Genomic DNA, 15594 nt, shown 5'->3' on the forward strand with positions numbered 1-15594 from the left:
AGCAATGGAATCTAATAATGTCCTCATATAAGGGGAGTTGGGTCCATACTGTTTTACTCCCTCTTTCATATCTTTTAGCATTTTTATCTAAAAAGACTTGTATCTGGCTTCAACTGTGAGAGGCTCTCCCTCTTGGGCTCCTTCTCCAGGTGGCATCGGTTCTAACGTTACTGGGAATTGCCACGCCTCAGTATCTCCTTCCTTTCTTGACTTCTCAATAATTTCATGTAATTCACTACCCTGTCTACTAGGTGGTGCCATAGGATTGTCTCCTAGTGGGCGGCTGAGGGTATGGCGCCCTGCCCTGTGGTGCTGGGGGCATTCCTAGATATCCATACTGACTTTCTGGGGGTGGCCGATACTGAAGTTCGGCCGGTGGCCAGTATTGATAAGCTACTGGCGGTTGGGTCTTATTTTCTCTAACCTGCGCTTGAGGTTGTAATGTTACGGGCACCTGACCTGCTGAAAGAGGACTTGGCCCTTGTGGTTTAGACTCTAATGGCCCCACTAATTCTGGACCTTTTCCTTCTAATTTTAACGTTTCAGGATATATCACCTCATGTAATTGATTATAGTCAACATTTTGCGTTGACTGAGCCATTACCGGCTCTGCTACATATTCGCAATGTAAAGTTTCCGTTTCCTTCTGGGATTTTTTTCCTTGTCTTTTCATTACAATCTATTATACAGCTTCCAGGGGCATCAGAAACTGAAACGCTATCTTCTTCTGTTTGAAATGGTTCTAAAGCTGCTTTAATAATGGGCCAATGATTCCATACTGTAAGTGGAACGATATTACCCTTCCTACCTGCTTGTTTTAGTTCCTTACCAATTCTTTTCCAATCTTTTAGATCTAAAGTTCCTTGTTCTGGAAACCATGGGCAAAATTGTTCTATTGTTTGAAATAGTTTGATTAGATTTTTGGTGGATACTCTAACTCCCCCTCTTTTTAAAAGAATTTTAATGAAGCTAAGATAAGAGGCATATTTACTTTTAGTTTTACTTTTAGTTTGCCCCATTGTCACCCTAGCTTCTTCCGAGTGCACAAGCTTACCGTAAGGCTGACTGTAGATGTACTCGGGATCTCTTGTTGACTTGTCCTCAATGACCACGCTCAAGCGTACCTTCACCCTAGAGAAAAGCCTCCACGTTGGGCACCAGATGAAGGGGTGGGTTGCCCCTCCACACCTGTGGGTGTTTCTCGTAAGGTGGAATGAGAGACTTGGAAAAGAAAAAGACACAGAGACAAAGTATAGAGAAAGAAATAAGGGGGCCCGGGGAACCAACGTTCAGCATATGGAGGATCCCACCAGCCTCTGAGTTCCCTTAGTATTTATTGATCATTCGTGGGTGTTTCTCCAAGAGGGGGATGTGTCAGGGTCACAAGACAATAGTGGGGAGAGGGTCAGCAGACAAACACGTGAACAAAGGTCTTTGCATCATAGACAAGGTAAAGGATTAAATGCTGTGCTTTTAGATATGCATACACATAAACATCTCAATGCTTTACAAAGCAGTATTGCTGCCTGCATGTCCCACCTCCAGCCCTAAGGTGGTTTTTCCCTATCTCAGTAGGTGGAACGTACAATTGGGTTTTATACCGAGACATTCCATTGCCCAGGGATGGGCAGGAAACAGATGCCTTCCTCTTGTCTCAACTGCAAGAGGCATGCTTTCCTTTTATACTAATCCTCCTCAGCACAGACCCTTTACGGGTGTCGGGCTGGGGGACAGTCAGGTCTTTCCCTTCCCATGAGGCCATATTTCAGACTATCACATGGGGAGAAACCTTGGACAATACCTGGCTTTCCTAGGCAGAGGCCCCTGCAGCCTTCCGCAGTTTTTGTGTCCCTGGGTACTTGAGATTAGGGAGTGGTGATGACTCTTAATGAGCATGCTGCCTTCAAGCATCTGTTTAACAAAGCACATCTTGCACCGCCCTTAATCCATTTAACCCTGAGTTTGACACAGCACATGTTTCAGAGAGCACGGGGTTGGGGGTAAGGTCATAGATTAACAGCATCTCAAGGCAGAAGAATTTTTCTTAGTACAGAACAAAATGGAGTCTCCTATGTCTACTTCTTTCTATACAGACACAGTAACAATCTGACCTCTCTTGCTTTTCCCCACAGTCTCAGATTCCGCTTATGTTGTACATGCCACTAAAAATATAGAAACTGCTACTATCAAACATATTGATAATTCTGAATTGGCTTCTTTATTTTCAAGGTTACAACAGGTGGTTCACCAGTGTAGACACCCTTCCCATATTACACACATTAGGTCTCATACCACTTTACCAGGACCCATGTCTGCCGGTAACCATGAAGTCGACTGTTTGGTGTCTTTAATGACCCAAGAAGCTCAGGAGTTCCATAATCTCACTCATGTCAATGCCACTGGCTTAAAAGATAAATTTGCTCTTACCTAGAAACAGGCTAAGTTTATTGTTCACAGCTGCCCTCAGTGCCAGGTCTTCGTACTTCCAAATCAGGAACCTGGTGTTAAGCCTAGAGGCCTAACTCCTAATGCTTGATGGCAAATGGATGTGACTTATGTTAGTTCCTTTGGCAGACTGTCATATGTGCATGTCTCAGTAGATACCTTCTCAGGTTTTATCTAGGCTACTTGACAAACAGGGGAAGGCACGGCCCATGTTTAAAAACATCTGTATTCTTGCTTTGCAGTTATGGGTCTTCCATATCAAATAAAGACAGACAATGCCCCTGGATATGTTAGTAAGGCTTTTGATTCATTTATACAACAGTAAGGAATTTCCCATATTACTAGAATCCCTTACAATCCTCAAGGACAGGCTGTGGCGGAACAGGCCAATCGCACTTTAAAAACCCAATTGTCCAAACAGTCTGAACAATCAAAACATGATTTAACTACTCCACACTCCCATTTACATTTGGCATTATTTACTTTAAATTTTTTAAATGTTCCTAAAGATAATACTGTAACTGCAGCCAAACGCCATTATACAGGCAAAAAATTTTCCTTAAACGAAGGCAAGTCAGTGTTATGGAAAAACTCAAACCAATACCTAGGAACCTGGCACAATTATAACGTAGGGAAGAGGATATGCTTGTGTTTCACCAGGAGATCATCAATCCCATGTCTAGGTACCCACCAGAAGACTCAAGCTTCAGGTGAATACTGACAACTAAAACCACAGACAAAAAACATCTGTGTCAGAGACTGCCTTCAGACGTGGTGAGATCTGTGCTGACTCCTCAGAAACAGGCACACCAAATCACAATAGGTGTAAATCAATCCTCCCTGATGGCAATGGAGACCCATCTAACTAATCCCACTTCTCCTGATTACTTTTCTTTTTCTCCTTACAAACCTAAAAATCTCACCATTTCTATTAGCCTGAAAATAACATCCCTATGTTCTTCTCTTCCTCCTTCAGCTCTCAATCTCACTTACACTAGGTTTTATTTAATGATTCTCCTCCTTATACTTTCTGTCTCACCAGTTTCCTCTCACACTGATTTACCTGCTACACATAATTATTCTTATTAGGCTTATGTGCCTTTTCCTCCACTTATTCGACCTCTCACCTAGATAGATGCTCCTGCAGAAATCTACACTAATGATAGTGTGTAGATGCCTAGAGCCACAGATGACCGTTGCCCTGCTCAACCAGGAGAAGAAGGCACTGCATTTAATGTTACCATAGATTATAAATACCCCCCTCTGTGCCTCGGACATGCACCTGGTTGCATCCACCTAGAAACTCAATTCTAGGCTGCTTATCTTCCGAAAACATCAGCTACAGATAAAATAGGACATTTAGTCTCTGGCCTCTCCCTTTCTCCTTTAAAACAAATGAAAGGAGAAGTAATGGGAGATACCCCATACTTTCAATATAAGCCTGCAGGAAAACCATGCCCTAAAAATTTTGAGGGCCCATCTAAAACTTTAATTTAGGATGATTGTGTTAACTCACATGCAGTAATATTAAAAAAATGACTGATATGGTTTAGTAATAGACTGGGCACCAAAGGGCTATTTAAAAAATAATTGCTCCTCTAGTGGAAGGGAATTCCTGGAGGCTAATTATTTTATTTCTTATCAGGAGAACGAGAATCATCATTCTACTTTGCATAGGAGGATCAGCTCATTCTTTCCCTTAAAATGGGAAGATAAAGGCATTACCCACCCCCCAGGCCTCGTATGATACTCCCCATTCTGAGCCCAGAACACCCAGAACTTTGGAAATTGGCTATTGCCATGTCTGGACTGCAAGTATGGGAAGGGAAAACTATTTTGACTGTTGTTCCCACTACCGTCCCACTCTCTCAGTATCAACGTAGACCCAGACATTCTGCTTTACTTACCTCCAACCTGACTATTCCCATACAGAGTTGTGTTAAGCCTCCTTACATGCTGTTAGTAGGAAATATCAAAATTTGGACAAATAATCAAACTTTCCAATGCATTAATTGTCATCTATACACTTGTATTAACTCCCATTTTGACTCCAGGAAAAGTGTAATGTTGGTTCGAGTTTGAGAAGGAATCTGGATTCCAGTAACTTTACCTAGACCTTGCGAATCCTCCCCCCAATACATTTAATTAATGAAGTGCTACAGCAAATTCTAAAAAGATCTAAGAGATTTGTTTTCATTTTAATCGCTGTTATCACGGGCCTAATTACAGTCACTGCAATGGCCACCACTGCTGGAATGGCATTACATCAATCTATTCAAACGGCTCATTTTGTTAATGATTGGCAAGCCAATTCCACCCAAATGTGGAATTCTCAACAAGGCATCCATCAAAAATTGGCAAGTCAAATTAATGATTTAAGACAGTATGTTATTTGGCTTGGAGATCAGGTAGTGAGTCTCAAACATCACATGCAAATGCAGTGCGATTGGAATACTTCAGATTTCTGCATCACCCCGTATTCCTATAACGAGACTGATCATTCATAGGAAATGGTCAAAGGACACCTTCTAGGTAGGGAAGATAATTTATCATTGGACATAACTAAATTAAAGAAACAAATTTTTGAAGCCTCTCAAGCTCACTTATCCATCGTGCCTGGAGCTGAGGCATTAGATCAGGTGGCAGAAAATCTTTATGGATTAAACCCCACTACTTGGATTAAGTCTACTGGGGGCTCCACTGTAGTAAATTTTGGAATATGTTTCTCTGTTTAATCAGCTTGTTTTTAGTGTCCCGGACCACTCAAAGAATCCTGTGTCAAAATCAAGAGAATGAACAAGCCTTCATTGCCATGGCACATTTATATAAAAAGAAAGGGAGAGATGTTGCAGGAAGTCAGGGACCCCAAATGGAGGGACCGGCTGAAGCCATGGCAGAAGAACGTGGATTGTGAATATTTTATGGACATTTATTAGTTCCCCAAATTAATACTTTCATAATTTCTTATGCCTGTCTTTACTGCAATCTCTAAACATAAATTGTAAAGATTTCATGGACACTTATCACTTCCCCAGTCAATACCCTTGTGATTTACTATGCCTCTCTTTACTTTAATCTCTTAATCCTGTCAGCCAAGGAGGATGTATGTCACCTCAGGACCATGTGATAATTGCATTAACTGCACAAATTATAGAACATGTGTGTTTAAACAATATGAAATCTGGGCACCTTGAAAAAAGAACAAGATAACAGCAATGTTTAGGAAACTAGAGAGATAACCTTAAACTCTGACCACCGGTGAGCCAGGCAGAACAGAGCCATATTTCTCTTCTTTCAAAAGCAAATGGGAGAAATATCGTTGAGTTCTTTTTCTCAGCATGGAACATCCCTGAGAAAGAGAATACACGCCTGGAGGTATAGGCTTATAAACAGCACCCCCAGGTGTGCCTGTCTCTTATGGTCGAAACTGCAGAGGTGAAATAGACTCCAGTCTCCCATAGCACTCCCAGGCTTATTAGGAAGAGAAAACTCCTGCCTAATAAATTTTGGTCAGACTGGTTGATCTCAAAACCCTGTCTCCTGATAAGATGTTATCAATGACAATGGTGCCCGAAACTTCATTAGCAATTTTAATTTCGCCTCGGTCCTGTGGTCCTGTGATCTCGCCCTGCCTCCTCTTGCTTTATGGTATTCTATTACCCCGTTAAGTACTTGATGTCTGTCACCCACACCTATTCGCACACTCCCTCCCCTTTTGAAAATCTCTAATAAAAACTTGCTGGTTTTTGTAGCTTGTGGGGCATCACGGAACCTACCAACATGTGATGTCTCCCCCAGATGCTCAGCTTTAAAATTTCTCTCTTTTGTACTCTGTCCCTTTATTTCTCAAGCTGGCCAATGCTTAGGAAAAATAGAAAAGAACCTATGTGAATATCAGGGCAGATTCCCCGATAGCTGCTTAGTTCATTGATGTATCCCAAGTGTCTCAAATAGTGCCTGACAGATAGTTCTTAACAAATATTAGCTTTTAATCACCCTTTGGCTTACCCTAGTGGTCATCTCCTCCAAAGAGATTTTTCTTAGTATTTTCTCCATTTTCTATCCCTACCCTCCGGATAGGAATATATTCCCATAGCACACTGTGTTTATTGTCAGGACTCAGGAAACGATGCCCTAAAATGATGGCCTCAGAAGCAGCCTCAGAAGTGAAAGTTTTTCTCTGACCTTCTCCTGCCCTCCTGTCTATCAGTCCCATTCTCCCCTAGGCTAGCCATAGACACTGGAATCCCTCTTTCCCAAGGTGGGCCATAGAAGCCAAAACCCCTTTTCCCCAAAGCCAGACATAAAACTTAAATATACCACCCTAACTTTCCTTGAGCCTTTCTCTGTAAAAAAAAAAAAAAAAATAGCTATAAAGAAATTATCTGACCTATCTTGTTTGATTGTGAATCATAAGACCCCCATTCTAGAGAGGGCCTGCCCCACACATGGGAGGAAGGAAAGAATCTGGCACAGAAAGGCCAAGCAGAATCTAGAAAGATAGGCCTTGCTGGGTTTCCCGCAGTCAGTCTATTGGCATTCAGTCATACCCTTTTTGTCCAATCATATTTCTCCATGACTGTCCATACTTTGTTGAACCTAAGCATAAAAATGGACAATTTGCCCTGTATCTTTGGCTCTTCATTCGGAAGGCTCTGCTTACACGTTAAATTCATCTGTATGCCTTTCCTCCTTAATCTGCCTCTTGTCAGTGATTTTTGGCAAACCTTCAGAAGGTGAAGGGGAAGCTTTCCCTTGGTCCCCACGTTACCTTTATTATAGTCATCAAGATAATATATTAGGATTATTTGTTTGTGTGTCTGTCCTCCCACATTGGTATATTAAATATTTTTAAATAGAATCATGTACTTTTTATGTCTATGCCTCTAGGGACTAACAACATGCTTACTGAAATGAGAATAGACAGGAAACACAAGACCAGAGAGGAGATATGACTTGTCATCAGTTTATTTGAAAGTCTACTGGTATGAGAGTAAGGTAGAGAGCCAGGCCCAACCTCAGTTGGCCTTACTCAATTCTTTCATTTTCTGGGGACAGTACTAGATTAATTATAAGCAACATCCCCTTCCCCCATGCCCACTTTTCAAGCTCCAACTTTTCTTGAGTTCCTAAGCAGGAGACCTGGACCTCCAGCGAAAACCATACTCACTGCTCCTAAGCAGAAATCCCTTCCTTCTCACCTGTTCCACCAGCCCAGGCTATACCCTGGGCCTGTCAGCAACACTGCCTTCTCTAGGGCAGGTCTCACTCTGAATCTCATTGGCAGGTCACTTGGTACATATGACCGTGGTGTCCGGCAGCAACGTGACTCTGAACATCTCTGAGAGCCTGCCTGAGAACTACAAACAACTAACCTGGTTTTATACTTTCGACCAGAAGATTGTAGAATGGGATTCCAGAAAATCTAAGTACTTTGAATCCAAATTTAAAGGCAGGGTCAGACTTGATCCTCAAAGTGGTGCACTGTACATCTCTAAGGTCCAGAAAGAGGACAACAGCATCTACATCATGAGGGTGTTGAAAAAGACTGGGAATGAGCAAGAATGGAAGATCAAGCTGCAAGTGCTTGGTGAGTCAGGGGAGCCAAAGAGCAAATCCCTGCTCCAGTGGCCCCGGATGGACCACTGTAGGGCTTCCTGGGAGGCATGGGGCACTCTCGGGGAGGAGGAGAGAAAAACCTCAGGACAGGTTTGATTCATTTTTCCTTGATCCAATTCTATTTGGGAGTGAGCGTAGGTCAACAGATCTCCAGATTAACAATCTTAGGACATTTAACACCTCTTCTGAAGTTAGTGAGTCTAAGCTTTGAAGAGAAGGAGAACTAGAGATTTTTCCTATTTCCTTCATTTTGTCCTGTGATCAACCTAAACCAGCTCAGCTCATCTTGATTATATCTCCGAAATTAGGCTTCATTGGACTTAAGAAAAAAGAGAATGTATTAATATAAAGAATGGGGCAGGAGTTATCAGGAGAATTTTTCAACTTTCATAATGGGCAGGACAAAAAAACTTCCACTCATAGCTCCAGTCTAACCAGTGTATATGGAATAAGGACTCAGGCATTATACCTGGAGCCAGACAGACTTGGGTTCAAAACTGGTCAGTTGCTCACTAGCTGTGCAGCCTTGAAAAAAGATCTTCACATCTCTGTGCCCATATTAGGTAAGATTCTTTTGATAGCAAATAACAGAAACTAATTCAATGTACCTTTACCAAAAAAGGAGAATTTAGTTTAAGCAACTAGGGCTATTTAAAGCAATTCAAAGAGTTTAAAAGAGCTAGGAAGGGCTTAAGGGGAGAAGATTGAAAACCAGGTTCGGGCCAGAACCCCTAGCTTCAGGAATCTGTGGACTGTGCCTATGGATTTGGATTCCTGCCATTTTACACATGTTATCTCTCAAAACTTAGACTTTTGCTCCTCTGAGTTTCAATTCTCAGGGCAATTTAAAGAGAGAGAAACTGATAGTCCCAATTTAGTTCAGGTGTGTGTACCTGATCTAAACATTTTTGGTGAAAGGATCAGATTATAGGGCAGAAACATGGATATGGGGAGGGCTCCAGGGGTTGGGGTATGCAATTCTTGTAGAAGAGCGGGGCTAAATAATCCAAGAGTGGTGTTCCCTTGAGAGCCTTGGGTTCTTCATCATATTATGAGAATAATTCTACTTACCTTTCAGGATGTTATTAGAGTCAAAGTAGATAAGGAAAGTGAAAACATTTTTTAAAATGTCAAAACATGAAAATGAAGAGTGTTGTATACATTCAAGTTCCACTAGCCAGACAGTCCCTGATCCAAGCAGTCAGATTCCCCTTCTAACTCTTCTTCCATGTCATATGGGCTGAAAATTCAGAAAGTCCTGGGAACAAAAAGATTCAAGGTCTCTTACAGTGGTGTTCTGGTTAACAAGCTCTACAAGATTAAAAAAAAAAAAAAAAAAAAAAGCCCTAAAGTGTATCATTTACCAACTTTGTAATTTCTGTGGTTTAAATACTGCTACCACAGTTGATTTCAATAAACTAATGGTTTCACAAAAAGCTTGCAAAATTTCTGAGTACTTAAAAATCCACAAACTGGCTTGGGCTTCAGCACATCCTGCCTGAGGGTAAGATTTCCAGGAAGTGATTAGCAGAAAAAATGGTCCTCTGGTCCAGCCCAAGCATTTCTGACAGCTCAAAGTGAGCATCTTGGAGCTGGACAACCCAAGCTGGCTCAATTAATTCCATCAGCAAAGTGCCCAGTGCTGTGCTGATCACCATGGGAAATGCAGAAGGAGTGTAAGATATGAGGCTAGAACACAGGAAATGGTGAAAACCAGGATAAAAATTGCTCAATTAAAACATATAGGGGAAGTCCAGGAAACTTTTATCACCTCTGTAGTCTGAGCAATCTTTTAGCGATCTGAGATCAGCTTCACAGAGGAGACAAAACTAGAGTTCTAGAGACCAGATTGGTAGAGCTTCTAGAGCCTCTCCACACATACAACCAAGAGGCAAGCTCTGATCTGGTCCATTCTCTGCCATCTTTTAATCTTATGGGATTTGAGTTGCATTGATTCTGCAGATGTTTCACCCTGACCAGAATGAAAAGATCTCAGAGGATTGCAGGTAAACCAGCCTTAGCCAAGGAAGGACCAGATGCTGGGACTATCTCTCATTCTCTCCGGCAGCAGTACAACAGTAATAATGGTAAAATGGCCTCTAGAATGTATGCAATAATTACACTCTGCAAAAAGCAATTATCCATGACAGGTGACGTTTTATCTTACTAACATTGTGCGATGAGGTAGAGTCAGTTTACAGATGACAGCAAGGGGGTTAACTACCTTGCCTAATGTCACTCCACTAGAGTCAAGTCCAGGACCCAGGCTGGTCTCACTCCAAAACTAGTGTTTTTGTGCCTACTTACCTCCCTCCCTCCCTTCTTTTTCTCTTTCTTTTTCTTCTCTTCTCTTCTCTTCTCTTCCTCTCTCTTTCTTCCTTTCTTTCTTCTTTTTTTTTTTTTTTTGAAGGTCTTCTCCTTACCCAAGCTGGAGTGCAGTGGTATAATCATAGTTTATTGCAGCCTGGAACTCCTGGGCTCCAGCAATCCTCCTACCTCAGCCTCCTGAGTAGCAGGGACTAAAAGTGCACACCACCACACCTGGCTACTTTTCTTTTCTTTTCTTTTTTTTTTAGAAACTGAGTCTCTCAATGTTGCCCAGGCTGGTCTCTTAACTCCTGGCTGCAAGCAATCCTCCTGCCTCAGCCTCCCAAATTGCTGGGATTACAGGTGTGAGCCGCTGCACCCGGCTGTGTTTTATCCTTTCTATCTCATAACTACTTCATTCATCCTTTCATGAGATACTTATAGAATACCTGCCATGTGGCAGGGATTGTGCTAGACATGGAGATACCAAAGTTAGCAGACCAATCTGTTTATCACAATTGATGCGGCTGGAAGTTACATGAAGTTCTTCTCTGTAGCTCTGCCAGAGTCTAGAAGGCTGGCACCTGCACTGGATGGTTGTGCAAAGGACTTTGCCACGCGCAGGCAGGTACCTCTTACCTTAGGACTCTTGCTAAAGCTGAGTCCGATAATTGGAAAGACAGACCAGCCAAGGTGCCCGCCATGAACCATTGCTAGAGAAGGGTCCCTGAGCATCTCAGACAGTTGATATACTAAGTCTGACCCCAGCAAGTCTCTGGGCTGTTCGTTCAGGCTCACACACGATCATAACCCCATTTTGTTCCCAGAGCATATGATGGACTGTGGCGCCCCCTCCAGGACGCAGCTTAGCTTCACTGCCTAGGAGCCGCTCTTGCAGTGAGTCTGTGAGGCCTCAGGAGGTCAAGGCTGCTCACTGGCTCCCTCTGTAGAACTTCTTCTTCATGACTCTGCCTCCTGGGGCACTCAGGCCCCTTCCCTGGATCCCTTTGTTCTTTGTTGGCTAAACCTTCACAGCATGAATGCCTCACTGCCTCATCTTATAACATCCTCCTCACTTTCAGACCCTGTACCCCAGCCTGTCATCAAAATTGAGAAGATAGAAGACATGGATGACAACTGTTATCTGAAACTGTCATGTGTGATACCTGGCGAGTCTGTAAACTACACCTGGTATGGGGACAAAAGGCCCTTCCCAAAGGAGCTCCAGAACAGTGTGCTTGAAACCACCCTTATGCCACATAATTACTCCAGGTGTTATACTTGCCAAGTCAGCAATTCTGTGAGCAGCAAGAATGGCATGGTCTGCCTCAGTCCACCCTGTACCCTGGGTAAGAAGGATCCCTGGGAGCTGAGGGGGGCACAGGGTAACTGGAGTTGTTTTGAACAAAGAAAGGCTAGGGGTCCTACTCAGCCTCCTTGCACAGTGTGGTGGTGAATCCCTAAGGTGTCTGGGAGAGCTGGGAGACGTGGGTTCTGCCACCAGCTCTACCACCACCTCCCAGCCGGCTCACCTCAACTTCGTGGGGCTCAGTGTTCTCACCTGCAAAGGACGTTTGGGAGAGATCTCTGATACTCCTCTTCCCTCTCCCGCTCTAACAAAGCATAGTCCTAACATCTGAGGCCAGGGTCATCATAGAGTAGACTGAAACATCAGGGTGAGCAGGGAGAAGGAAGGGCAAGTGGGCGAGCAGCTGTCTAGAGGGGCTTCATTAGACAGCCGAAGTCAGCCAAGGAAAGAGGGACCGAGGTCATTAGACAGCCAAAGTCAGCCAGGGAAAGAGGGACTGAGGAGACGGGCCTGAGAGAGGCCGTCGAAGAGGCGTGAGAGCCTGAGCCTCAGGCGAAGCTTCTCCTCCCCAGCCTGATGTTCCTAGATGAAGTTAGGAAGCCAAATTCCCCTGTCTCCTGGGAGGATCCACTCATGAGTGTCACACCTGGCTCTAGATCAGGCCTACACTGGTGCTAGCATGGGACAGCTAAGGCCATGGGTTTTAGAGTCAGTCATACCTGGGGTCACTTCTAGGACTGTCACTTACTAGCTAAACAAGTTACTTAGCTTCCCCAAGTCATGTTCTTCCTAAATAAAGGACAAAATAACAGTTCCTATCTCGTGCTAAGGATTCAATGAGACAAGACACGTAACCTGCCTATCACAGTGGCTGACAAGTCCTTAGTAAGCGGGAGCTAAATGAGACGCAGTCTCTTAGAGTTTTGGGGACCCTTAATAAACTTGGATCAATATCTCCAGCACTCTAGGAAATACCAGAGTCAGATACCCTCCACAATCCTGAAGTCAGATCCCTGAGCCCTAGCGTACACATTCTTCTAGAATAACTCAGACCTGAGGTGCTCACATTCACCTGTGACCCCTGTCATGCCCAGTCATCAGGGATCCTGGCCTCTGAGAACGTTGCTGTTTTGTGGTCTTCCTGGGCTCTGTCTACCCTCCTTAACTGCACTGATTTCTTTATCTCTACTCCCACATGTGGACTACAGAGACTGTGTATGCTCTTCCTTATTCTTCCTAACTAATTGGCCCTGTCTCTACCAGCCTCTCCTAATATGCCTTGCTCTTCTGCCACCACAGACCCACTGTGACAGTGTGGTATCTGACCATGAGAACACAATTTGGCTGGTGGTTCCAACACCACCCTCATATCAATATCACATCCTGAGATCCAGAAAAAGGAAGAAGCACATTCCCTGTCCTCTATAAAATGGGTGTGACTGTTCATCCGAAGAGAGGATAAAAGCAATAATAAATCCATTTTTTTTTGGAAGGGTAAACCCATCTGTCACTTTTTAGTCACCGAAATTATCCTAGAAAGCCCCCTCAAACTCCCTTCCCTACTGTATCACTCATTCCTTTTTTTTTATTTTCTCCAGCTCAGCCCTTCCCCACCCCAGCATCTAAGCTTTCCTTCCATCCTTTTTCTTTTTCTTTCCTTTTCTGTCTTCCTTTCTCTTCCCTTCTTCTTCCTAGTTGGTGCAGATACTTAGTGGGGTAGAGAAACAAGGAAAGGAAGTGGTCCTTTTCTCTCTAAAGTCAGCTGTGCATTGTATCATGTGGTCATCTGTCTGTACCTGAAGATCTACCCTACCTCGTTGATGTCCAGAGTAGGGGAGCAATGCTTTCCCAGGCCACAGATATGTCGAGGTAACCTTTGAGCACAGGGCCCAGGTAAGCCAGTGATATTTAAGGAATTTCTGCATTTTTTATACTTTATGTTTGGGGAGATTGAGGAAAAGAATATCCCAGGCAAATAGGATGGGATTCAGGGAAGAAATTCATTTCCCTGCTCTGTGAGCTCCCACACCAGTGTCTCTAGTACCCTTGCCCCTTCTCAATACATTAGTCAAGATAAAGATACCTAAGCATATAGGGTTTTCTTGCTCTTTCAGCCCGGTCCTTTGGAGTAGAATGGATTGCAAGTTGGCTAGTGGTCACGGTGCCCACCATTCTTGGCCTGTTACTTACCTGAGATGAGCTCTTTTAGCTCAAGCGAAACTTCGAGGCCAGAAGATCTTGCCTGTTGGTGATCATGCTCCTCACCAGGACAGAGACTGTATAGGCTGACCAGAAGCATGCTGCTGAATTATCAACGAGGATTTTCAAGTTAACTTTTAAATACTGGTTATTATCTAATTTTATATCCCTTTGTTGTTTTCTAGTACACAGAGATATAGAGATACGCATGCTTTTTTCCCACCAAAAATTGTGACAACATTATGTGAATGTTTTATTATTTTTTAAAATAAACATTTGATATAATTGTCAATTAACTGAATTCCTGAAGTTGTCCCAAATCTGTCAGACAGTGCCTGCTCCATCAGCTGGGAGAAACTGGAATCTGGAGACACAGTGGGGAGAGCCTGGAGCCACCGGCTCCTGTGTGTCAACACAGCTGAGGAGCCAATTTGTGCTACCACTGACCCTTATTCCAACATCCATGCTAAGCTTCCTGGGGCTCCAGCTCCCCTGCCAAGCCTTTGCCTCCTTCCCAGTGGCTTGCCTTGCTCTGGCCCCTCTGAGGACCACTCTCCTAAGTCTGCTGCAAACATAGGTTCAGGCTTGCTCTCGCAGAAGGAAGGATGCAGCTCTATCTCATAAGAAGCCTTCCTGCCCCACAAGCCTTGCATAGGGAGCTGAATTCTCTCTCCTCTTTTCCATTGACTGTGTGGGCAACTCTTCAACTCCTAGTTGTTTCATGGGATCCAAAAAAACCATCAGATCGACACAGTGTTCTCACCAGAGTTGTCCACTATATGCAGGTAGGCGCCCCCAGGCCCACCACTGACATAACACCTGGGATTTTTGCTTAATGTCCCCCCCTCTAAGTCTCCTCATGTGCCTGGAGCTGAGAGGGTCACTACAGAATGCACTTCCCCTTCAGAAAACTGCCCACCACAGACTGCTTGCCTTTCAAACCAGACCAGCCTCCCCCATCTCCCTCGTGGCCCTTCCCTCCTCACCCCATCTCCTCGGTGACAGATACAGTGCTGTGTGTTTGCCAAAGCTTCTCATTTTCCCCTGGGTGAGTGAAAAAACTCTTTTTCCCAGCTACTTTTGTGTTTAGCTGGAGCCATGTGATGAAATCTGTCCAATAGAAAGTGGGCGATATGGATGTGGCAGGAGTGAAGGACTTCGGAAAGTCTGGCTATATGATGCAAGGAACTGCATCGGAGCCATTGTTTGGAAGGCAGCTGCCTGCCCTACATTGCACAAGCATGATAAGAAAGGTAGGGTTTTGTCTTTTCCACAAGACAGCCTGGGCTTCTGAAGAAACCCACCACCCTGAGCCCAGCCTGTAGTCTCATCCAAAATCACCTCTGAGCAGCCTGCATCCCCATCCAAACTCACTTCTGAGCAGTCTGCATCCCATCCGAACTCACCCCTGAGCAGCCTGCATCCCCATCCAAACTCACTTCTGAGCAGCCTGCATCCCCATCCGAACTCACCCCTGAGCAGCCTGCATCCCTATCCAAACTCGCTTCTGAGCAGCCTGCATCCCCATCCGAACTCACCTCTGAGCAGCCTGCATCCCCATCCAAACTCACTTCTGAGCAGTCTGCATCCCATCCGAACTCACCCCTGAGCAGCCTGCATCCCTATCCAAACTCACCTCTGAGCAGCCTGCATCCCCATCCGAACTCACCTCTGAGCAGCCTGCATCCCCATCTGAACTCACCCCTAAGCAGCCT

At 44.2% G+C, this 15594-nt stretch overlaps 1 protein-coding gene across 2 annotated transcripts in view; it reads left to right on the plus strand.

Annotated features, from left to right (window-relative positions):
- The window catches only part of CD48 (CD48 molecule), a 33263-nt gene extending 19083 nt beyond the window's left edge, over positions 1-14180 (plus strand). Inside the window, exons 2-4 of one of the 2 annotated variants that reach the window (XM_003811871.4) lie at positions 7733-8035; positions 11454-11720; positions 13795-14180. In XM_003811871.4, the coding sequence (XP_003811919.2) occupies positions 7733-8035; positions 11454-11720; positions 13795-13874 (650 nt within the window). In that variant the 3' untranslated portion in view covers positions 13875-14180. The other variant, XM_008964264.4, reaches the window with a different exon arrangement.
- The last annotated feature ends 1414 nt before the right edge of the window (positions 14181-15594 follow it).

Source organism: Pan paniscus, chromosome 1 (assembly GCF_029289425.2).
Source record: "Pan paniscus chromosome 1, NHGRI_mPanPan1-v2.0_pri, whole genome shotgun sequence".
NCBI lineage: Eukaryota > Metazoa > Chordata > Mammalia > Primates > Hominidae > Pan > Pan paniscus.